A 25,003-nucleotide genomic window follows, 5' to 3' on the forward strand; every position below is an offset into this window, starting at 1 on the left:
GAACTTTTGCAAAAGGTTTATCTATGGACGTTCTACTCACGCACCATTCGTGAATGGACAGAAAAACATGAAAATGTTAGTAGTACGAGAGGTACCCTCCGCCTCGCACCATGAAGAGGCTCGTGCGATACAGATGTAGGCAGAAACAACGCAGCTGTGAATACCTCTCCTACTTTACTGCGAAAGGGCGATGAAATGTACCGTCCTGACATAACACGCCTAGACGGGAACTCAGACTGCGACCTCTGACTTTCACAGATTGAGCTAGCCAAATAGCCCCCACCCCACCTTTAAGGCGCATAAGTACTACCTTCAGTACCTTTAGCCTTCTTCTACACCAGAATCTGTTTCCTAACCTAGCAAGAGTATCAGTTGTGTCAGGCAAGAAAAACTTAAGAATATAACGGAATGATTCTATAAGGTAAGGACTTTCCCACTTCCTTAAAAATTGTCCTTGCTCTACTAGGTCACTAAAAATAGGGAAACTTAGTATATAAATTCCAAACAAAGACATGTACAGATAGGGCATCGATGGGGAACAAAATCAGCCGTGGGGTTTTCATACGAACCACGCCAAAATTTGCTGTATTCAATATAAGAAAATCACAGCAAACCTAAATCTGAACAATCAGACCATGATTTGAACATCGTCCTATACCGTAGCCGTAGCTCACTAATACTAGGTCTTTACCTTTAGAGACGTATAAGACACGACCCTTAGTGTTTCACTATAATATGCCCAAGTATCTATGGAACCTCTTCACAGGTGGCAGTTTCGTGACTGTCGCCGAAGGATGTTTCGATAGCGCAAGTGACGGGGGTAAAATAGGTGCAGGCTAGAATGTTGATTTGATATATTTTTTCCCTACCTCGCAATTTATTTTCAACAGCAGAGAATTACTGCACATAATCCTCAGGCTGTAAATAAGCAACTCTTTGCCACTCTGAAATCTTTATGAACAATGCATAGTTAACAGAACTTCGTTGTTCTGTCTCCAGACTGAGAACAACTCGGGAGCATTGTTCACCAATGATAAATGTCGGTTTCAAATCTTACCACTTTACACAATTTTAGGCTGGTAGGGAAAAGTACTATCACGTCATAATGACGGACATCTGAAAGTAAATGATATTCTATTACAAATAGTGGTCTCAGAATTTCATCGTCTGTCCTAGTTATGTTAACACAGGTTTGTACATAACGAATAAAAACAATTACAGAACTAAAACGACCATCATTACAATTTTATGAATTATTTTTGATAATTAGGTTCCTTTTTCGATGTGATTTAGTGAAAAAGAGTGATTAATTTGCACAAAACTATTCTTAATACCTATGGAGATGGTTCAAATGGTTATGAGCACTATGGGACTTAACATCAGAGGTCACCAGTCCCCTAGAACTTAGAACTACTTAAACCTAACCAACCTAAGGACATCACATACATCCATGGATATCACATACATCCATACCGGAGGCAGGATTCGAACCTGCGACCGTAGCGGTCAAGCGGTTCCAGACTGAAGCGCCTAGAACAGCTCAGCCACACCGGCCGGCAATTCCTATGGAAAAGTTGAACCAATTATCACTAGTAATCACTTTGCTAACATTCACAGTAAGAGTGTGCTGTGACTTGGGAGAACCCTCAACTACAATAATAGAAGTCGTGGTGATGTAGCAGGAGAATTATATCTTCTCTGGTCTGCAGGCATACGTATCAAGGAAACAGTCAATTCACTTAAATTCGTATTTAGTTAATTTCTTCACATATGGATCGAGTAAGATGATGCATTAATGCAAGTCAAACCATTCATGAGGACTGTTTCCTAGTTTTGAATTTTTAGAGATTTCGGACCACTACAGTTGAATGTCTACCCAACACAAATCTTAGTGATCAGATAATATTGTGTGCAATATCACTATAGTCATTGCTGAACGTGATGTTTCATTTCACTATCCTGTTTTCGTGAAATGACACACTTCTCGGTCCAGGCATGTGCTACTTGCTACTCCTGCTTGAGAAAAAAAGTCCCCTAGTACGCTTTAACTGTACGTCGACACCCCGTATGAAGTGCAAAGCGCTGTTGCAGTAGCTCGTACAACTTAGCTTGCGTGGCTAACAACTTAGTTATTACTAAACTTTAGATAGCGTACTCGAGGGCAGAATAGGGGCAGCGATCGCTGCACCGGGCTAAGCGCGACCAGAGGAAAGAGCAGTTTGTTCCATTTCATCGTATACAAATGCACGCAGAGGAAAAGAAGGCGCAGTAGTTATATTGAATGCTACAGGAATTATTAAGTGAAATACTGCAGCCTTTTACGCAAATGAAAACGTTTTTTGTTTATTCATCTACATCTACATCTACATCCATACTCCGCGAGCCACCTGGCGGTGTGTGGCGGAGGGTATCCTGAGTACCTCTATCGGTTCTCCCTTCTATTCCAGTTTCGCATTGTACGTGGAAAGAAGGATTGTCGGTATGCTTCTGTGTGGGCTCTAATCTCTCTGATTTTATCCTCATGGTCTCTTCGCGAGATATACGTAGGAGGGAGCAATATACTGCTTGACTCTTCGGTGAAGGTACGTTCTCGAAACTTCAACAAAAGCCCGTACCGAGCTACTGAGCGTCTCTCCTGCAGACTCTTCCACTGGAGTTTATCTATCATCTCCGTAACGCTTTCGCGATTACTAAATGATCCTGTAACGAAGCGCGCTGCTCTCCGTTGGATCTTCTCTATCTCTTCTATCAACCCTATCTGGTGCGGATCCCACACTGCTGAGCAGTATTCAAGCAGTGAGCGAACAAGCGTACTGTAACCTACTTCCTTTGTTGTACATCACATTACTTTCTTCAAGTTGAGAGCAAAGAAGGTATTCTTTGCAGCCGGCGCTAATCGTGTAGAAAAAGCCTCCGTTGAAGATATGATTTTTTCATTGGTTTCAGTTACTGTAGTTCGGATTTTACACGTTATGTTTCTTTCGAAAGTCAGTTTATGTTTTCTGTGTTCTATTCTCTAAAGTTAATATTCCTTTGAAACTATTCGTGTTTATTTTAACCTAGAATAGTAAAGGGAGAGATGTTACATTATTACTAAACCATCGTAAATTTTAGGCCTCCATATTTTCAATTCAAAGGAAGTCACAGTTTATAGTTTACGCGCTAGTTAATTACAATTATAAGATCTTCAATGGTATGACACAAAAAAGTACAAAATGTCCTGTTTATACCCTATACTGACAATACCAGATAGCTGGCAACCGCGAATTGGTACCAACTGCATCGTAAATTTTAGGAGGGTTTAGTAATCTACCGTTAAACTGTAATTGCATGGAAAAACATTATAAGCTTCCGTTAGAGTATTTCATTTTTATTTATTTCCTAGAATTTGGTTTTCAATGCGCTTCCGTAAGTACACTGTAATATGAATTCTTAACCTAACAACATGTATGTCGTACTTGGATAATTGAATAAGATGGAAGACCAAATCTACAATTCTGTAGACAGACAGGCAGTATTCCTAATACTAAAAGTAGCAGGTATCGACAAAACCACCAGACAATTAGATGAACAGACGCTCACAGAAATGACTTCAAAAGTTAAATTATTTGGAGAAGTTCCTGAACCTTTCAGAAGAGACAAGAAGGGATTTGAGAAGACTTAACATCACAGAAGACACCATACAGGGCGGGGAAAATTTGAGACTACTGATCAGTACTGCAAAATTACGTACCCAACAAACAACCGCACCTTAGGAGAGTGGTGTCAAATGAACAGAGGTAGGCCATCGGCCAACGCATAAAGAAGTTCTGGGTAGATAAGAAGAAAAAGATTGTACCATAGTCTTAGGATCCAAACAGTCAAAAATTGGTCAAATTCCTTAATAAAATATGTACATGTATCTTACACTTTCTTTATTCTTGGGGTGTAGTCTTCTTATGTTACAATAATTTACTGAAAGGAAAATAAAGATGGCAGAGATTCTGTCTCAATCGTCAAATGTAAGACATTTCTCTATCTGTTTTGAGGGATGCTTCACTGTGAATAACACATTCATATCTAACAAGGTTCCTTTTTTTCTTTTCAGGGAAATTTCCGTTTAACAGTATCGGAGCTGCCTCAACTATACGTACATGTTCCATGGCAAATTATTTGTCCTTCCTACCGCTTTTCACTGCATTCCTCGACCACGATCTCTTTCTGGCATCCCGAATCATTTGTGAAGTTTGAGAATGTTAACGTTAGCTGCGCTCCCCTGTCTATTAATTAACTGCCCTGCTTTGTCTTATGCAGCTGAATAAATAGCTAACCGCTCCTCGCCAACAAAAACATTTCCCCAATGCTCTGTGGGCGAACGTAAACAAAGTAGCGCTAGCATGACGAGCTGGTAATCTAGCAGAAGGCCAAAGACCAGACTCCAGGTCAAATGTGTTTACCGGCTGTGTCCGCGACGCCAGTAAACACCGCGGATCGATCGGGTCTGGCTAACGTCAGCACGCTCATGAAATACTTCGTCCATCGGCTCACGGGCTGGCTGTTCCAATAGCGAGGGGTCAAATCCAATATTAACAGGACATTGCTACTCCAGCTGTCACAGCGCCCGTGGGAAACAAAGCCAGTAGCTGCCGCGTATGACAAATGTGGTAATATCGTCAAGACGATGCCCGGGAAATGGGAACACAGCAAAAACATAAACGTGTAACGTCGAAACGTCCCGCATATAACACTGCTCATGCTTTGTTGGCCTCTCGTAAATAATTTCAACAGAATTTCAAGCATTTTTCATACTGTTAAGACACGGTTTTAGGCGTTGATTTGGTTGTATCAGTAATTTCCGAAAGTAGCAAGCTACGAATTATAGTAGATCATCTGGCTATCACTTACAGTGGTTTACAATGGTTCTTACTCCATATTTAAAATGGCTCTTCTGCTGTGAGGACACGTAACAGCGTAGAACTGACTCACTATTTTGCCGTGTACTGTCGTCCACAGCCCAAGTAAGGACTGACAACGTCTGCCTTGAGGAGGTATGCACATTGAATCAGCACTCGACAATCTACATCAGCTACACCTATGGCCACTCTGTGCAGGCCACAATACACTGTAAAGGCTCCAATACGGTGCGCTATCTTGCCTGCTCGATTCATGCAGTATCCGAGAATAACTTTATTGTCTTACTGCTCTTACTTTATCGGAGAGTCAAAGTTGTCGCAAATACTGTCTAAAATGTGCATTGCTAATTGCTTTATCTTTCGTAAGACGTATTTCTAGTCTGTGACACATTCGTTTCTCGCACGCAACTCAATGGCGATGCTTTCGTCAGCAGCTCTGACTCACGAACTGTGAACGATGTGAGGAGTGCAAGAAAGAGACATCAACTGATACGCAAATCAGCTGTGTTGGAGTGAAAACAAATTACCGACAGAAGGTGGCTCCTTTACACCAGTCACTGGCTTAAGAGTAGCCACGTAACATCTGTTTACTATTCCTGACATGGAATGGTGGGGACTCATTTGGAGCGACGCACTGCACTGAGTAGTACAAAAGCGGAACGTCTGTCGTAGTCCGACGAATGAAATCACTAGATTACGCAACAATCCTACTTATCTGCTGCATCCTTTGCCAAGTGGCCTTAATTAGCGAACGATCACTCAGCTGCTCGCGCTTGACCTACTTTTCGAGCCCGAAAATGGTTTGCTTATCGTGTTACCCATCAGCAGCGCTATTCGAGAGGGTGCTATAGTCTTCAGGCAGTTTCTAGTTAACATCTTCAACTTGGCACAAAAATTGTGTTCTATTCAGTTTGCTTACCTTTCTTTGATCAAAAAAGTTATCGGTCACGTATCCTAACATCTATAACAAAATAGTCTGGTTTTGTACAGAAAACGCTTTTCCTTTGAGTGAATGCTCATAGGAAATGATTGTGTCATAATTTTCGAATTTTTTTCTTATATGTTTCAGTTATAAACTGAGAGAAATTAGTAGCCATCTGCCTAACAAAATAAATAAATAAAATAGGCGTGAAATTAACAAAAATTCGTTTCGTATTAACCAGCAAGAAAAGCTAAGCGTTAAAAACATGTTATGGTCTGATGTCAGCTACTATGAAGTTCGTCCAATATGGTTCAAATGGGTCTGAGCACTATGGGACTTAACTTCTAAGGTCATCAGTCCCCTAGAACTTAGAACTGCTTAAACCTAACTAACCTAAGGACATCACACACATCCATGCCCGAGGCAGGATTCGAACTTGCGACCGTAGCGGTCGCGCGATTCCAGACCGAAGCGCCTAGAACTGCTCGGCCACCCCGGCCGGCGAATCTCTAATACTCAGCGGTAGCCGAAGAGCCAATTGTCGGGTTGTGATGCTCCGATGTGCACGAATAATAGCGACTGTGGGGATCGCCAGGTCAAGAGCGGCGGCTGTGACGGGACGACCGTAACTTGCGCGATCATGGAGCACAGTTTCTACACTTCCTCACGCTTTAACTCTCTTTACACATCGCCCAGCAGTACTACCATCAACTACATCATTACCATACACTATCCACAAACTTTCATGGATATTCTTTTTCCGTGAGCAAGAAGTGACAGCTGGGCAAGCAGAGCTCAAGTCCGGCAAGACTAAGCGCATGGTAACTATTGCCCAGTCCTCCGTCGTGGGGGTTGAATCATTGGACCAGCTCCCCAGCATTCGTAAAAATAGATGGCTCGAGATATCTGTCAAAAGCGTCGAATGAAAAATGGAACATCACGGGGACGAACATAGCTACGGAAAAGGACTTTGTTTATGACAGCATGGAATGTACAGGGTTTGAAAACCAAGAGAAAAAGAAGTTTTCCAGGAGCTGTAAGTGTTAGAATTTGATGTGGGGGTGTTAACAGAAACGAAAGAAAAAAGGAACGGAAGTGAAATGATGGGAGGTTATTTTCATTGTTGCCTAGGTGTCGGAAAAGAGGAGAGGTCCAAGAGGGGTGTGACTAAAGTGACTCACAAAAAGTATAACAAGATCAGGAATGGTTGGGAGCATATAAAATGAAAGAATTATGACTGTGGACATTTTCACGTATTGACATGAGTGCACGCTAGTGGAAATGTATACCCCAACAAATGACGCTGACAGCAAAGCCCAAAGTTGATTGTTATGAGGAAATAACAAGTGCTGTGGATAAGATAAAGCCTCAAAATAAAATAGTCCTTATGGGAGATTGTAATGGAAGAGCAGGTTCAGAGGTGGATGACGAAATATTAAGAGGATATGGAGAGAATGTAAATGAATATGGCGAAAGACTAGTAAATACTTCACAACATTGGACCTGAAAATTTTTAATGTTTTTCCCCCATAAATGGATAAATAAATACACGTGGCAGCGTCATTCAAAGCATATGAGAACAATCATAGACTACATCATAAAAAAAGGGTGAGTGACGTAACGGTATACAGAGGCCAGGCGTAATGGGCTCCGGGCACTTGCGGCTTGGAGCAAAGTTTGTCTTTCCACCATCACCGCAGCAAGTTAGTGCTCCTGTTAAAATTTTAGATGCTGTTAAAAACAATGTAAACAGTCTCAGAGATGAAAGAGTGAAATTTCTTTAAAAACTGAAACTAGTTAGCAAGCTGCAAAGATGTGATGAAGGCGTAAATGCTGAAGAGAAATATCAATAAATTAAAAGATGGATTCACAAAGCAGGAAATGAAGCACTGGGTCAAAAAGGTGAAGAGAGAAAACAAAGCCCAGAAATTGGACAGAGAACACAGGGGAAAATACAGAAATGAAGATGAAAAAGTTCGCTGGCTCAGGACGAGAGACCGGGGGATAGAAAAAAGTACGTGGAAATAAACATGGAGGTTAAAAATGAAATTATTACTTGGAAAAATGAGATATAGAAAAAGAGATGCGAATAGATGGATAGATGTATGTGAGGTAGAAAGGTAGCAGAAGCCTGGAAAGCAGTGAAGGGTTTAAGAAGAGATGTGAAAAGGGGAACAAATATAACAGTTACTGGCATCAGAAAATGGGAAAATCATTTCAAGATACTGCTTACAGAAGAGAGCACCGGGTATAAGGACACAGAACTGGATTTCAAGAAGAAATTATTGTGAGAAATGTAGACCCAATAACTCTAGCAGAAGGTGGACGATCTGTGAAGAAAATGGAAAATCTTCCGGGAAGTAAACATGCAGATAGAATTACTGAAGTATGGACCGACTGGAATGTTTCAATAAGTTTTTAGAGCGAGAAGAAGTGCACAAAGTATGGAACTTAGCACAGCTAAGTCCAATTTATAACTATAGTAATAAGAAGGTATGTGGAAATTATCGTGGAATCACTTATAAACTTTACTGGTAGATTGTGTGGTCAGGTCCGAAAGGGGAGGATAAAGGTGATACTGATGGACGTTGTAAAAGCAAAGCGGATTCCGAAATGGAAGATCGTATAGTGACAACATTTTTTCTTTCAGAGAACTAATGGCAAAGAGACTGAAAAGTAATCTGAATAGCCATTTAGCGTTCATACATCTAAAGAAGGCTTTTGACACAGTGACGCCGAAGAAACTGTTTGAAGTTCTGAGGGGAAGTTAGCTTGAAAGACATATGCTACAAGTATATGCAACCTGCAAAAGTTTGTAGAATGTTCTAATCGAAGTGGGGAATAAAATTTCGTCACAACCTTTCAAAATTATAAAAGTATTAAAATAGGTATGCTGATTTTCTGCTACATTGTTTAAAATATACACCCAGAAAGCCTTGGACTTGCGGAGTAGGAAATGTGCAATAATGGACATTCAGATACCAAAGGATCGTGTTTGTGCACCAGGCTCTTCGTAGATGATCAGGTAGCGGTGACCAGATGATGAAACCTGATTTAAGCTACGAAAATTATTATGAGAATATGGTAAGTGGTGACTGAATTTAAATTTTCAGAGGACTGAATACTATGCATTGGAGACAAAATAGGAAACATAAATAGAAGGCCAGCACAATAAGGAATGTGAAAAATTTAAATATTTGGGTAGCATACTATCGGAAGACCGAGAAAGAAATTGGAAAAATAGAGCAATGATTAGTGGGTGAGAAAAGAGCAATCCAGAAGCTAAACCTCCCATTGTGGTCTTTTAAGATAAGTTGGAAAGTAACGAAGATGCTCTATTAAGTTGGAAAGTAACGAAGATGCTCTATTGTAGAGCCTATAAAAGTATTGTACAGCCTATAACGACCTTTCCTTGCAAGTGCTGGGAGCTTGCTGTACAAAAATAAAAACTAACTGAGAGTTGTAGAAATAGATTAACTCAAAGATCGCGTACAATATCTCGGCGAGACCATGTAAGAATTACAACAACTAGAGAAATGACCCAGGTTGAAGAGAGCATCACAGACAGAACACATGAACGGCAGTTCGCGTGGATGGACATACAATGCGAATGAAAGATGACAGGTGGCCAAAGAATACCTTGATGTACCATCCCCAGGGTAGAAGGAGAAGAGGAAGACCGAAGATTGCCTGGTTAGGCCGGTTAACGGAGGTCATGAGAAAAAAGAGAAACGGAGGAAGATAAGGAAGCAAGGAAGATAGGAACCGATGGTGACATATGTGGGATGCGACGACGCCTGTAGGAACCCCACAGGAAATAAAAAGAAGATAATTCAATTACAGCACGTTGCTTGCAAAGAGCGTCTTTCGTAGGTGCCGTCAGCCGGAATAGAAACTTCGCACATGTGAAGACGAAACATGAAATTTAAAGTACCTAAACGGATCTTTTCCTAAATGGGAATTAACGGCTGTAAAAAACATAAGCATCATTTATTGAACGGCATACGCTCAAGCGCTGCCTTCTGCGGTACGAACGGAAACTCCGGACAAAGTAGAGGCAGTACAAGTGAGTACGCAGAGTCGTGCGGTGTGCGGTAAGGCAAAACGGGCTGTTCTACGTCAGAGAGGAGGGATGTCCCTTCAAGGGCACAGGGGGCTGACTCCAAGTTCCGTAGAATATCACTGGGCGAGGGAATAATGACTCTCTCAATGAAAAAACTCTCCAGGTATTTGCCTCAAATGGTTTATGGAAATCACCAAACTCAGCACTGAAGGACGAGGATCAGAATTTCTCGAAACCAGCGTCAGAGACATACTGCCACTGCATAATTCACACCATCTCCTTTTAATTATGTATTGCACTAAACAAATGTTCAAGTAAAATTAAAGCTGATGTTTGTAATTTTACTGTCTGTAAAACATGAGCTTCAGGATCATGCTGTAGTAGTTATTAAATAACGACGTACTTGGGGAACAACGTATGTACCGACATTATCTTTATGAACCGTTTACACATACACACATTGTCGCGTTCTTTTTTTTTTTCCTCATAATTCTCACGACTGGTCTGCTGAGGCCGCCACGACTTCCTCTCCTGAGCCAGCTTTTCAACCAACGTCCTCAATTCTTTGTTGTATCTCTGTCTTCCCGTACAATTTTTACTGTTTACAGCTTCCTCAAGTATCACGGAGCTATTCTTTGATGCTTTAGCGCATATCATACTTCCCTGTCCTTTCTTCTTGTCAATATTTCCCACACGGTCCTATCCTCGCCCGTTATACGGAGAACATGTACATTTTTTTTTCAGACCATCTAATTTTCAACGTCCTCCTTTCCTCAAATTAAGGCCTATGTTCCATACCAAAAGGCTTCTCTTGGCCAGGAATGCCCTATTTGCCTGGGCAGGTCTGGTTTTTATGCTCTCCTTGCATCGTCCGTCGCCGGCCAAAGTGGCCGAGCGGTTCTAGGCCCTACAGTCTGGAGCCGCGCGACCGCTGCGGTCGCAGGTTCGAATCCTACCTTGGGCATGGATGTGTGTGATGTCCTTAGGTTAGTTAGGTTTAAGTAGTTGTATGTTCTAGGAGAATAATGACCTCAGAAGTTAAGTCCCATAGTGCTCAGAGCCATTTGAACCATTTTGAACCATCGTCCGTCGTATGTTATTTTGCTTTTCCTTCACTCGTATACTTCGTGAGCCCGGTTTTGATGGTAATTTATTAATAATCTCATTTCTGGCGCTCCTCATTACTACTGCCTTTCTTCGGTTTACACTCAATCCAAAGTGTGTGATTATCAGATCGTCCATTCCATTGAACAGGTCCTGTAATCCTTGTTCACGTTCATTTGAGGACGACAATGTCATCAGTGAAGGATTATCATTAATATCCTTTCACCTCAATTCCACTGCTGAACCTAAATCGGGAGCGACTTAGCTAGAACAGAACGTTTACGTGCTCATAGAACAAACACAATATCCCAAACTGGCGTGTCACGATGACAACTCTGAGTCAGCTCTTTAACAATTCGTTGGTTTTTTATACTTATTTCACCAATATACACACATTTGGCACTATATTCATCAGTACGCATAGGAGGACGATGTGACACAGCATACAGAAGAGAATCGAGGTAGAAGTCTGAGGCCTCGCCGGGAATCGGCCATCCCACGGTGGCTGTGCGGGAATGCCTTCCCTTCCCTTCCCTTCCCTTCCCTGCCCTTCCCTTCCCTTCCCTTCCCTTCCCTTCCCTTCCGCAAGCAGCTGGAGCTCAACGCTCCAGGAATCCCAACAACGCGCCGGCGGACGCCAGAGTACGAGCCGTAGGCGCTGTAACTGCGTGCGGCTGCTCGCACCCAACAGCTTACCATACCACTTCCTTGCTCACGTGGAGCGGATTCTGCCCGTGGTGACCACCACGTTACCTTCACTACAACCACAAAACCTATTTAAGGACACTGTTTAATTCTGAATTACGGAAAATGGAATATTTTTATGTTATTGTTGTTGTGGTATTCAGTCCAGAGACTGGTTTGATGCAACTCTCCATTCTACTCTATCCTGTGCAAGCTTCTTCATCTCCCAGTACCTACTGCAGCCTACATCCTTCTGAATCTGCTTAGTATATTCATCTCTTGGTCTCCCTCTACGATTTTTACCCTCCACGCTGCCCTCCAATACTAAATTGGTGAACCCTTGGCGCCTCACAACATGTCCCACCAACCGATCCCATCTTCTAGTCAAGTTGTGCCAAAAGTTCTCTTCTCTATACAATACCTCCTCATTAGTTATGTGATCTACACATCTAATCTTTAGCACCACATTTCTAAAGCTTCTATTGTTTTCTTGTCCAAACTATTTATCGTCATGTTTCACTTCCATACATGGCTACACACCATACAAATACTTTCAGAAACGACTTCCTAACACTTAAATCTATACTCGATGTTAACAAATTTCTCTTCTTCAGAAACGCTTTCCTTGACATTGCCAGTATACATTTTATATCCTCTCTACTTCGACCATCATCAGTTATTTTGCAGCCCAAATAGCAAAACCCATCTAATACTTTAAGCGTTTCACTTCCTAATTCCCTCCCACTGTCACCCGACTTAATTCGACCACATTCCATTATCCTCGTTTTGCTTTTGTTGATGTTCACCTTATATCCTCCTTTCAAGACACTGTCCATTCCGTTCAGCTCCTCTTCCAGGTCCTTTCCTGTCTCTGACAGAATTACAATGTCATCGGCGAACCTCAAAGTTTTTATTTCTTCTCCATGGATTTTAATACCTACTCCGAACTTTTCTTTTGTTTCCTTTACTGCTTGCTCAATATACAGATTGAATAACATCGGGGATAGTCTACTACCCTGTCTCACTCCCTTCCCAACCACTGCTTCCCTTTCATGTCCCTCGACTCTTATAACTGCCATCTGGTTTCTGTACAAATTGTAAATAGCCTTTCGCTCCCTGTATTTTACCCCTGCCACCTTCAGAATGTGAAAGAGTGTATTCCAGTCAACATTCTTCACGACACCTTCTACAACCCCTCAAATCTGTCGCAATATTTTTATAACTTTATTAAATCACATTGTCTGATTTAATTGATATACAGGGTTTCCTAGAAATTATGCGACAGACTTGGAGTTTTTGTAGAGGGTGTCTTGAGGAATAAATAGAGAATAGGAACCCCAGTTCACAAACGTCATCCAACGACACTGTAGAACGTCGAAGTTAGAGGCGCCGGCGATTGCCACTAGGCCACCCCTTTGGCAGCAAACGTGACACTGTGTGGTGACGGACCGTAGGCGGAACGTCTCGCAATGCTGTTAGCTACTCGGTCATCGTGACTGATTGCCACGGTGGCTAGCGGAGAAGCTGGAGCAGACTGGCCTTGTCTCCTCCGAATGCGATGCTCTCTTGTCTCAGTGGGCAATGGTAGCGGACACGGGTTTGTTTTTCTCCTGGGATCTTCTAAAATTTCCAGTGTCTTTCGGTATACGTGAGAAAAATAAACTGCACACGGAAATCCATGTCTGAAACCGTCATTCACTGAGGCCAACAGAGCATCACATTCAAACGAGACAATATTATTCTTCACGACATCCTCTAAAACCCCTCAACTCTGTCGCAATATTTCTGGGACACCCTGTATACTTAACTGAGCTTATAAAGAAAAATGACAGCTATATACTATATTTTAGAGTCATAATTGTGTAGACTGTCTCGCTCCCCTTATTTCAACTACAGAACTGTATAACTGTTTTGCAAACAACCAGAAAAATGTTTTCTTGCACTGATTCTGTTTGGAATATAGTTTTATGTGTTAGTAACACTGCTGGTTTCCAGTATCTCTACATGATCATCTTTGTTCCTGTTTACTTTGGTTTTGGTGAAGTGTTTTGTTTACGTCCTAATGAAAGTTTGTTGCCTAAGTGCTAGATGTTCAGGAATAAAGACTAACACTGGCACACATCGAGCAATTCTGTTAAAGAAAATTCAGAGAAAATAAGTTTATACATAAAGCAGTTCATAGTATTGAGAGGAACCCATTTATGAGTTGTTCATGTCTTCTCTCCTATTCATGATTTAAATCTTTGTATTAAAAGTGATGCTGTTTGTATTTGATGCTAACCCATCCTGATACTTAGATGTTCAGTTACTTCCAGGCAATCTACAGCATCACTGTATACATTTCGCCACCTCATTTGTCAAAGAAGATACTTTCGTAATCGGTAACCGATTTCGAAATGATTTCACAATATCCCTGAATTTTACAGATAATGATGAATTAAGTGTAAAATTCGATTGCTAGACAGATACATTTTCTTTTGAGCAAATATATATTAATTTACATAAACTGTATTTATCTCCCCTGTAAGCTCGTCGCACAAAAGGAAATTTAATGGCTGTGTTTGCTGAACTATGCGTACATAAATGTAAAAAATATACATTCATCAAAGAAGCAAGAAGCGCTAAAAGTAATTCCAAGAGGAAGCAAAAAGATGAAGAAATGCTGCTCTTCAGGAGTGTCCTGACGCAGAATTTAATAAGATTCGGGTTTTACACACAATTTCAAGAAAGTTCTGTTCTACAGAACTTAGATACACGTACGTCCGTAAGTCCGTAAAGCAACCCACTATTTTTTCTGTAACTTGCAACTCTCTATACTTATATAGTAGACCTAAACTTCATTGTAGTTTCCACGAAATTGGAGAGAAATAAAATTTTACTTAGGAAAATTATTCTAAAAATTAAAATATATGATATAACAACATTTTATGGTTAATACGTTTAATGTGCGGAACTAAACAGTTCTAGTATCTCAGTCATATCTGGTAAAAACTTGATCTCCTTCATATGTGTATTATCGGATTAAATGGTAACTGAATTTCAAGAATCATTTTAGAAAATCATGTGCATCAATTTTTCTATTATTATTTTTTATAAACATCAATACATTCTAATTGTCCAAAATACTTGCAGATTGTTTAGAAAGTAATCTGCATTAATTGTGATAAACTACAAAACTGTGAACCATATAAAAATGAAATAGTGCATGAAAGAAACACATGCTGATTTTCAGACAATGCGGGGTGTTACAAAAAGATACGGCCAAACTTTCAGGAAACATTCCTCACACACAAAGAAAGAAAATATGTTATGTGGACATGTGTCCGGAAACCCTTACTTTCCATGTTAGAGCTCATTTTATTACTTTTCTTCAAATCACATTAATCATGAAATGGAAACACACAGCAACAGGACCGACCAGCGTGACTTCAGGAAATGTTCAAAATGTCCTCCGTCAGCGAGGATACATGCATCCACCCTCCGTCGCATGGAGTCCCTGATGCGCTGATGCAGCTCTGGAGAATGACGTATTGTATCACAGCCGTCCACAATGCGAGGACGAAGATCCTCTACATTTGGTACCAGAGTTGCGTAGACAAGAGCTTTCAAATGCCCCCATAAATGAAAGTCAAGAGGGTTGAGGTCAGGAGAGCGTGGAGGCCATGGAATTGGTCCGCCTCTACCAATCCATTGGTCACCGAATCTGTTGTTGAGAAGCGTACGAACACTTCGACTGAAATGTGCAGGAGCGCCATCGCGCATGAACCACATGTTGTGTCGTACTTTTAAAGGCACATGTTCTAACAGCACAGGTAGAGTATTCCATATGAAATCATGATAACGTGCTCCATTGAGCGTAGGTGGACGAAACTGAAATTAGCTCTAACATGGAAATTAAGCGTTTCCCGACACATGTCCACATAACATCTTTTCTTTATTTGTGTGTGTGTGGAATGTTTCCTGGAAGTTTGGCCGTACGTTTTTGTAACACCCTGTATAGACGAAAAAAGTACTGTGTCCTTGCATAAACAAGAGCTGATTACCTGCGAAGGTCGATTATTATACATCACTTGCTTGTCTGTTCAACCATCCTACAAGTTAACGTCTATAGTTTCACCAGGCTTACTTTCTTTTGACAATGAATCTTGACGCGTACGGAAGAGAAGAACCCCATCAGTTGTGATATCTGGTCAATGAAATTATTTCTCAACGCGTGAGAATGTAATGCAGCTTAATTTCGCTACCAACCGTGTCAAATATCAAATGTTTAGGCGACAATAACCAAACGTTCAATATCGGGAAACGGAGGAAAACGGGTAGCAATAGTGCGCATAATTTAACTCAGTGCATCAATCCACACATGAGAAGAAAATACTTTGACACCGTTGATTCTGGCGCTTGCACACAAAAGACTCTTTTTCTGCTTCTAAACTTGTTACAAATGATCAGCACTATTACTTCATTCAAATTAAGTTACATTACACAAATGTCTGTCGATGGCATCTGTGACAAAACTTTTAAACGATAAACAGAATAACAGACGGAGCATTTTCATAATAGAAGACATAAGTCTAAGGCCACCGTGACTACTTTTAATATAATGAAGAATGATAGACACCGCCTGGGTCACTTTTGTATTTAACTGGAATAACGGTTTGAAATGTGTTACAGGTCACCCCTAGAAGCAAATTAATAAAAGCAGAGAAATTAGTGCAACAGTATACGACTGATCGTAATGTGAAATAAAAATACGAAATTAGTGCAACAGTATATGGCTGATCGTAATGTCAAATAAAAATACAAAGTGGCCGTATACAAACGAAAAATAAAACGTTATAAAGCAATTGTCTCCGTTTTTTAGATGCCAGCCTTTTCGCCGCGGCTTCGCCCGCAAACACATATATCCCACTCATCTCCTCCTCCCCCTCCTGTGACCACCTCTTCCTCCCCGCCCCCCTCTGGCCCCGCTGTTCGCCTTATCCTCTATCTGCCCATCCCCTCATTCCCTCTGTCCATCACCCTCTCCCCCTCTCTGTCTCCCCAGCTCATCCTCCTCCCTTTCTCAGCCTACCTCATCCTTCCCACTTCTCTCACTACCCATCTACCCCCCCCCCCCCCCCTTAGCAGTGTCCATCCGCACGTGTAGCCCGGGCAAGACCTGCCGGAAACTGGGAATCCGAATAAACATAAAATGTCAGATAAACGGTTTCTGTCTAGCTTCTTTAGAGGGGGCATCATAACGAATAAACTCCACGTGTTTGTTCAATGTTGATATTATTTGCAAAGAGGTACACATGGAAGTGCCAGAAGAGACACAAAGATCAGGGAATTGGCTGGATTGGAAGAAATAATTGTCACTGTAATGAAAATGAAATACAGGAGGATGGGTCGTGTTGCTGGGTGGACTGACCGCAGTTAGACCAAGGAAGTTCCGCGATCGATTCCAAGACAATGACCATATGGCTTACGTCAGAAAACACAGGATCAGTGTCCATATATTTAAGATCCTAATGCATGAAAAAGTTTGGAATAGCCTTTATCCAGCTGGGGATATCAAATGGCTGATGATGATGATGATGATGATTTATGTTTATATCGTCGATTGACTTTGCAATGAATGCGACTAATTGTTCTTACATAATGGTCTGGTGTTCATTCCATGAACAAGGTGAGAGGATATTCGTATACGATAAAGGAAACAGAAACGGTAGTGTGTTCGCAGAAATTTATGCAGAACGTTATTTCAGCACATCATAAAGTCCTGGACTTAGTTCAGATCTTTTTGTGTAATACAAGTTCTCTGACGTAAACAATTAACATTAGGGCGTCATATCATATACAGAATGAGAAAACCAGATTCTACAACACATTTAGACAACTCTTGCACCAACTGCTTAAATCGTTCGCCAGCTATAAACCATAACTGTGTTGAGCATCCTCCGTGTGAAGTGGTAGTATCGATGTAGTGTGAGCCGTATGCACGAGATGTTACAAACACTTTTTTTTTTTACCGAGATACGTTTTGAGGATAATTTTCGTAGTCATTCGTCGTCGCTGATGAAATTACCTTAAGTGTGATGGAATCATCAATCTACATAACAGTCATCTGAAGGCTACAGCAGACCGCCAGCCAATGGTCGAATCATCATATCAACATCAGTTCAGTATTATTTGTTTCACCTAGATATTCTACTAGGTCATGACGGGCTGACGTGTCTGAGAGTTTTCTGGCAGAACAGAACCAATTTCATGTAAATTTCATCTTCAAGATAACGTTGTCCTTGCCAATTAGAGTTAATATTGGCGTTTAAACGACATATCAAAGTTTTAAGCACGTTTCTTTTAACACAGAAATTAACGTTGCACAACATCGACTACTACGAAGCTGTGTCAAACATAAAAACAGACCGCAACAAGTGCGAACCAGCGGCTTCAGTGATCATGAATAGCGTTATTAGCTCAAGTTGAAAAGATGTGTATGCAGTAACGATATTTCGACCTTTACTTGGTTATCAGGTTTAGTGTGTGATGTTGCAAGAATCGTCGGGTCAGATTCCTTCAGTTGCCTCGAGGCGTAACTGTCCAGTTGTTAAAATGTGTCATACAGGCACTCGCTAGAAGCCGAAGCGAGTAGAAACGTCGTCCACAACTTGGGACATATAACAGCCCGATAGGCGAATAATTCCCAGCCGCTAAAAAGACAGCTGCTCCTGGCTGGCCCCTAGTCACAACCCAGAATGTGAGTGCGACAGGCAAACGGCGGTACGTGGTTTGACTTACCTCGTCTACGTAGAACACCTCGTCCACGGCGTACTTGGCCTTGATTTCTTCCGGAGTGAAGAGGTGTCCCATCCAGATGGAGTACTCTTCCGGGAGGCGCGGCATGAAGAGGATGCTCTTCCCTGATGACACCTGGACGACGCCGTAGTAGCCGGGCATCTCGACGCCGAACGTCCATTGGAAGTAGGCCTCCTGCAAAAGAGAACACACTGCAGTTGTAGAGTGTACATAACGACTGTCGTACGCATAAAGTAAGCCCTGCAGCTCGTGTGCCACACATGCGAGGGAAACAAAGCCTCACTACTAATACCACACCTACAATAAAATCATCCAATGAGCTTGCAGCTTATAACTGTAAACAACTCCATAAAATTATTCAAATCAATTATTACCAGCACATACTGAGCAAAATCGGATTGCATCGTAATAAAGTCGCACCACTCAGTGCGGCCTATGTTATATGATGTGTCTCGGAGAATTCTGTTGTTTAATGGACCTTTTAAATTTTGCAACCTGGCAGTCAGACTATTGAATACCAATATGATCTGTTCCCTACCATACTAGGCGCTGCACCCGCATGAATAGTAAGGTAGCGACACTCACAAAAAGTAAAGAAATAAAAAATGTATTATCATTCCGAACAAATTTTACATTAATTGCTGATTACACTGCCGACTGAATTACGGATGGGACTGACAGGTTATTAGGGGTCGAAGGGGTAGCAGGTGGCCCTGAGTGTGGATTTCCTGCTGCTATAAATGTATTAATAAGACACCAGGCCTGTTAGGGCATGTAAGGGGCATCAATCCCGTGAAATGTTGAGTGATCACTGTCAAGTACACGGAAATGCCGCGTACTCGTATGAGATAGAATTTTCAGCACCTGATAATGCTTAAAAGGGCTTCACTGTGTCTCCATTTGGCCGGCTGGTCCAATCGTGAAATATCCAGATTTTTGAAGCATTTGGATCTGACAAAGTCCCAATGCTGGAGAGCATCGGAGCGTGAAAGCACGTATAATCGTCGTCAAGGTGATAGGTGACCACGTCCGACCACCACGATGGAGAATCGCATATTGTGCACGGAGCACTTCACATATGCATCTGCCATCCGAAAGCTGGTAATACTCTCCTTGCAGTATTCTGCGTCATCCTGCACCATCAGTCGCAGACTACCAGCAGCCGGACTCGGGAACAACCGTCCCATGCATAGCCCGCCGTCAACACCGTGACTCAAACGGGCTGCGTTTGGAGTGGTGCTGTAACCGGGCAGGATACACTGCTGATGAACGGCATCGCATAATGTTCAGCGAAGAATTATGGTTCTGCATTACCCCGTATGACCACTGTCGCCGGTACGGTGGCGACTGGGGGAGAGGTCCCAATCCCAGTCATCCTGCATCCTGCATCCTCTAGTATTACCTCCCATGCGAGAGCATCGTGGTGCCATTTTTCAACAAGACGATGCTAGTCCACATGTGGAACATGTGTGTATGAAATGTCTTTGTGATGTTGAGGTCCTGTGGCCATTAAAGCCTCTATATCTGACACCGAAAAACACCTGTGGGACCAGCCTGGATGTCAACTCTGTCCCAGTACCGATACTGAAAGGATATCAAGGGTCAATTACAACAGTGGTGGGCCAGCTTGCCTCGGGAGAGGATACTAAGGCCTCGAGACCCCTTCCCAGCCAGGTCAGTGGATGCATACAGGCCAGAGAGGGTGCAACGTCGTACTAGTAAGTGCGATCATGCTGCCAAGTCTTTGTAATTTTATTCGATTTTGTAATCACTACAATAACATCACATACCGTACGAACCCATTAAGTTTCGTTTCGACTCCACCTCCCCTCCTAGGTGCGTCACTTTTTTGTCAGCAGTTATTAGCAACAGTAAGCGATAGGTTTTGCAAAATTTTGACAAGGCATGCAACACTCAAATATGATTAATTTTTATCAGTATATACTTAACTGAAAGTGATTCGAAATGTGGAGGGGGTTACAGTTAACTTTGTCTAAAGGCCATTTCAAGACAGTTACCGATGCAATAGCGAGCGTCTCCTGAGACTACAGGTGGACAAAGCACCTTCTTCCTTCAGTTCTTGCTGCAGACCGGTCCTGCTGTCATTCGTTCACCATTAATATTATCCTCTCCGTTAACTGCCACCACAATTTTCTAGTAGCAACGTCCCGTCTGCGGGACTTCTGTACGTCTCATTCTTGCGGGTGTTTGTTGCTACTACCCGACAGCGAGCGAGCAATCGCTGTCGTAATGACGTAGCTCTGAATATCCTAATGACCATCACCAGTGGTTTCAAGATTCACTTGAAACTCTGATGAGTTTTCGCTGCGAAATATGTATCGGAAAAAAAAATTGACAAAATTTATTAAGAAAATATGTCTCACTGAGTGCCACGTGAAACCATTATTAATCCGTAAAATAAAAGTAATCGTTTTCATTACGACATATGACAATGGAAAAAACATATTACACTTTTGTTAGCAGGTGTAGGTTAAAGGAGAGAATTTGAGAAAAAACAATGAGGGTCTCTCTTTCTCTCTCACCCAGTTTATCTGTGTGTGTGTGTGTGTGTGTGTGTGTGTGTGTGTGTGTGTGTGTTTCCCAAATATTCGGGGTCGGAACTGTCCAGGTGGTAGAGGATCCTAAGCTAGGTACTTTGAGATACGGCACTAGTCATCACGGAAAGTAATGTTTAGTGATTTACTGACATCAACAACTGACAGCTACAACGTAAAATAATAACAACACTTTAAAGCGACGACCACCCACTACAACAAACCCTTTGACAGAACAGAACTCTGGCTTCAAAATCGTTTGCTGCAATAGTATGCCCCTTGTAGGGGTGTAATTCCCCCTCCATCTGCACTGTGAAACCACTGCATTCTTCATATTGTTCAAAGTATATATTTCACGCGTATATTGAAGCTGCTTATTACGAGGGTCGGTCAAAAAGTAATGCCTCCCATTTTTTTTCTACTTAAAAAAATTAAGTTAAGTGAAAAATTTGAATTTGGCGCCATTCCTCAAACCTTCTGCAATCCACTGCAGTAGTAACTTTCTGTGTCAACAGGTGGCAGCACAGCAGAAGTTTGTAAGATGGCCGACATCGATGTTCGTTTGAGACAGCGTTGTGTGATTGAATTCTTGAATGCAGAAGGTGAAACGCCCATACGCATTCATGAAAGACTGAAGAAGGTGTATGGTGTTGTGACAGTGGATGTCAGCACTGTTAGACGATGGGTTCGTCGTTGTAAGGAAGCTGAAGGGCAAACACCGTTGACTGACGAAAAGCGGAGCGGCAGGCCGGTGAGTGCAGTGACTCCACACAACATTCTGCAAGTTGATGACATCATTCGTGGTGACCGTCGGGTGACTGCAGATGAAGTGTGTCGCATTATTTCTCGTAGTAAAGGCAGTGTGATTACGATTATTAAACAATTGGGGTACTCAAAAGTTTGTGCACGGTGGGTTCCAAGAATGTTAACCGATCAGAATAAAGAGGCAAGGAAAACAATAGCCTCCCAACACTTGCAGCGCTTCCGTTTGGAGGGAGATAAGTTTCTGAAAAAAATTGTGACCGGGGACGAAACATGGGTGCATTTTTTTGAACCCGAATCAAAGAGGCAGTCAATGGAGTGGCGTCACACAAGCTCGCCGAGGAAGGAAAAATTCAAAACTGTGCGATCAGCAGGGAAAGTTATGGCAACAGTTTTCTGGGATACAGAGGGTGTGATTCTGGTTGATTTTTTGGAGCAGGGATGCACAATAAATTCTGTTCAATACTTCACAACCCTCAAAAAACTTAAAGCACGTCTTCAGCGAGTTCGCCCAACAAAATCAATGGCAGATGTTCTTCTTTTGCATGACAATGCAAGACCACACACCAGTCGTCACACCTCTGACGAGATTGTCAAAATTGGATGGGAAGTTTTGCCTCATCCCCCATACAGCCCTGACCTGGCACCATCAGACTTCCATCTGTTCGGGCCACTAAAAGAAGCTCATCGTGGGATTCATTTTGAAGATGAGGAGGCCGTCAAAACATCCGTGCGTCAATGGCTTAGGAAGCAGAGCTGTGATTTTTACCGTGCTGGGATACATGCCCTTGTTCAAAGATGGACCAAAACTGTAGAGATGGGCGGAGATTACATTGAAAAATGACCCTCAATGTTGTGGTTTTCAACCTATGTAATTGCATTTAAATTTCCTGACAATTAAACGTAGAAAAAAAATAGGAGGCATTACTTTTTGACTGACCCTCGTAATAATCCTCCACAAGCTACAACACTAACATCTCGAAGTCTACTGTGCATCCTGTTTTTTGTCGAGGCCCACTTTCCCATTTGTTTCTGTCCATGATGATAAATTTCTTCTAATTACGGTAACGCCTGGTGCGAATATTTTCTCTATACTTTCGTTCGGCTTTCTTGCACCACGTCCAACTGCACCACATCTTAAACGTACGACTGCATGTTCGTTATGTTCGTGGTAATGCTCAATCTTCGACTACCTACCATGTGCTGTAAACAATGGCAATTCCACAGTGGACACATCGCAAATGATTGTATATTGTTTGTCAATGTAAATGCAGCAGGCAGTGGTTACACGTGAAATACAAGCATTTTACAAGCACGTACTACTTGCTCGTTGAAGAATTTGTGTCGCTTAAAACATTGAAATCCCTATGTGAAATGCAAGGTACTACCGTATGCATGAGTTTGACGCTAAACTTTTGGGGCGCCTTTTACATGTCACCGCTGTGCGAAATGCAATTTATGATTGGTTTCTGGTAAACCAGCTCCAGCGCGAAGAACGACGCACCGAGCATGTTAATGCTTCAAACTGTTTTTATTTTATGCAGTCCCAGACTCCAGACGGACTCTCCCTACGGCACTGGGAACTCCAGCAATACGACTGCGCTAGTGACTGGAATACACGTAGCCAAAAGCTCAACTGAGGACGGAATAGCTAATTTTTCAGCGCATTATACGTATACGTAAATTTAAAACTCAATCCACAGGCCCTGGCGCGCCCATCGGGACCGATCAACCGCCGTGTCATTCTCTGCCAATGGCGTCATCGGATAGGGTATGGAGAGGCTTGGAGTCAGCACACCGTTCCCCTGGCCGTTGTGTTTTCGAGGCATGGAGCCGCTACTATTAGGTCAAGTAGCTCCTCAACTGTTATTACGATGCCGAGTGCATCCCGTTCTAATTCTCCCAACAAAGAAAACCCTCGCAGCATCGGGAATCGAACCTGGGTCCTCCGTGTTGGCAATCAGCCGCGCTGACCACTCACATACAGAGGCGGACCCTACCGTATTATACGCTGGACGAAATCATGGAAGCTTACGTGGAAGATAATTGCCTTTAATTACCAGTGTTATTAATTGAAGAACAGTAAGTTAGAAGTTCACCCGCCCGTACATCCATGCGTGTTACGGTGCCGATTTCGGGACCGGGAAATACGGCGGATCCCGACCGACTTCACCCAGCGAATTAACAATGAGGATCGGCGTATCAGTCAGTCTGGATGTGGTTTCCTATATCCCTCTAGGAAATGCAGCAGGCAGTGGTTACACATGAAATAACAGCATTTTACAAGCGCGTACTAACTGCTCGTTGAAGACTTTGTATCGCTTAAAACATTCACCTCCGTATATCAAATGCAAGGCACTTTCGTATGCAAGAGTTTGACGCTAAACTTTTGGGGCGCCCTTTCCATGTCGCCGCTATGCCAAAAGCAAAAACCCTCCCCGGCTCCCCGGACTGGTAAAAAGTTCCGCATCACGATTTGTGAACATTTCGGAAACTTCACTCACTTTCACATGAATAACAACGGCGCGCCCCTGCAGTGATGCAGGACAAAGGAGAAAAAAAGGAAGAAAAATAAGTTTATGAGTTAAAAAAGACGTTTGCTATTCTTAGTTCACACTGGCCTACGTGTCACATCAACCTTATTGAAAATAAAGAACTAGACTTGTTCACGGTGCAGTAAACCGCTAGAACATCGCCAGAAACACGATGTGTTCACGCCGTTAGCTACATAAGGGCTGCCACCGTTAATTTCAGGTATAGACTAGGAAGGGAGAAAGATTAAGGCTTAACGTACTGTCAACGATGAAGCCATTAGAGACGGAGTACAAGCTCGTGCTGGGGAAGGTTAAATAAATAAATAAGTCGATCGTACCCTTTCAGAGGAAGAGTGCCAGTATTTGGCTCAAGTGATTTTGGAAAATCAACGAAAACTTAAATCTAGATGGCCGGACGGGGATTTGAACCGCCATCCTCCAGAACTCGAACAGTGCCTTGTCACTGTATCACTCTCCTCGGTCCGGTTGGGGCTAAAAACAATTTAAAATCTTTTCGGTCTTTTAGGTAAGGTCCATTAGCCTGTAAATGACATCATTAGAGGGGACGTAGAACGAATTGGTCACAATTCCTGAAAAGATGCTAAGTGCTATGATCTGGAATGTATAATTAAAAGGAACGACAGAGGCAGGCTAAACCCTTGGCAGTCTGTAGCTGTCAATGTGTTATG

The 25,003-nt window shown here is 42.3% G+C and overlaps 1 protein-coding gene across 3 annotated transcripts in view; it reads right to left on the bottom strand.

Moving 5' to 3' along the window:
- LOC126272702 (xaa-Pro dipeptidase) overlaps window positions 1-25,003 on the bottom strand; it is an 842,295-nt gene that overhangs the window by 450,897 nt on the left and 366,395 nt on the right. For all 3 annotated transcript variants that reach the window (XM_049975738.1, XM_049975737.1, XM_049975736.1), the window contains exon 3: window positions 18,446-18,637. In XM_049975738.1, the coding sequence (XP_049831695.1) occupies window positions 18,446-18,637 (192 nt within the window). The remainder of the gene's footprint in view (window positions 1-18,445; window positions 18,638-25,003) is intronic.

This window comes from Schistocerca gregaria, chromosome 5 (assembly GCF_023897955.1).
Source record: "Schistocerca gregaria isolate iqSchGreg1 chromosome 5, iqSchGreg1.2, whole genome shotgun sequence".
NCBI classification, from domain to species: domain Eukaryota; kingdom Metazoa; phylum Arthropoda; class Insecta; order Orthoptera; family Acrididae; genus Schistocerca; species Schistocerca gregaria.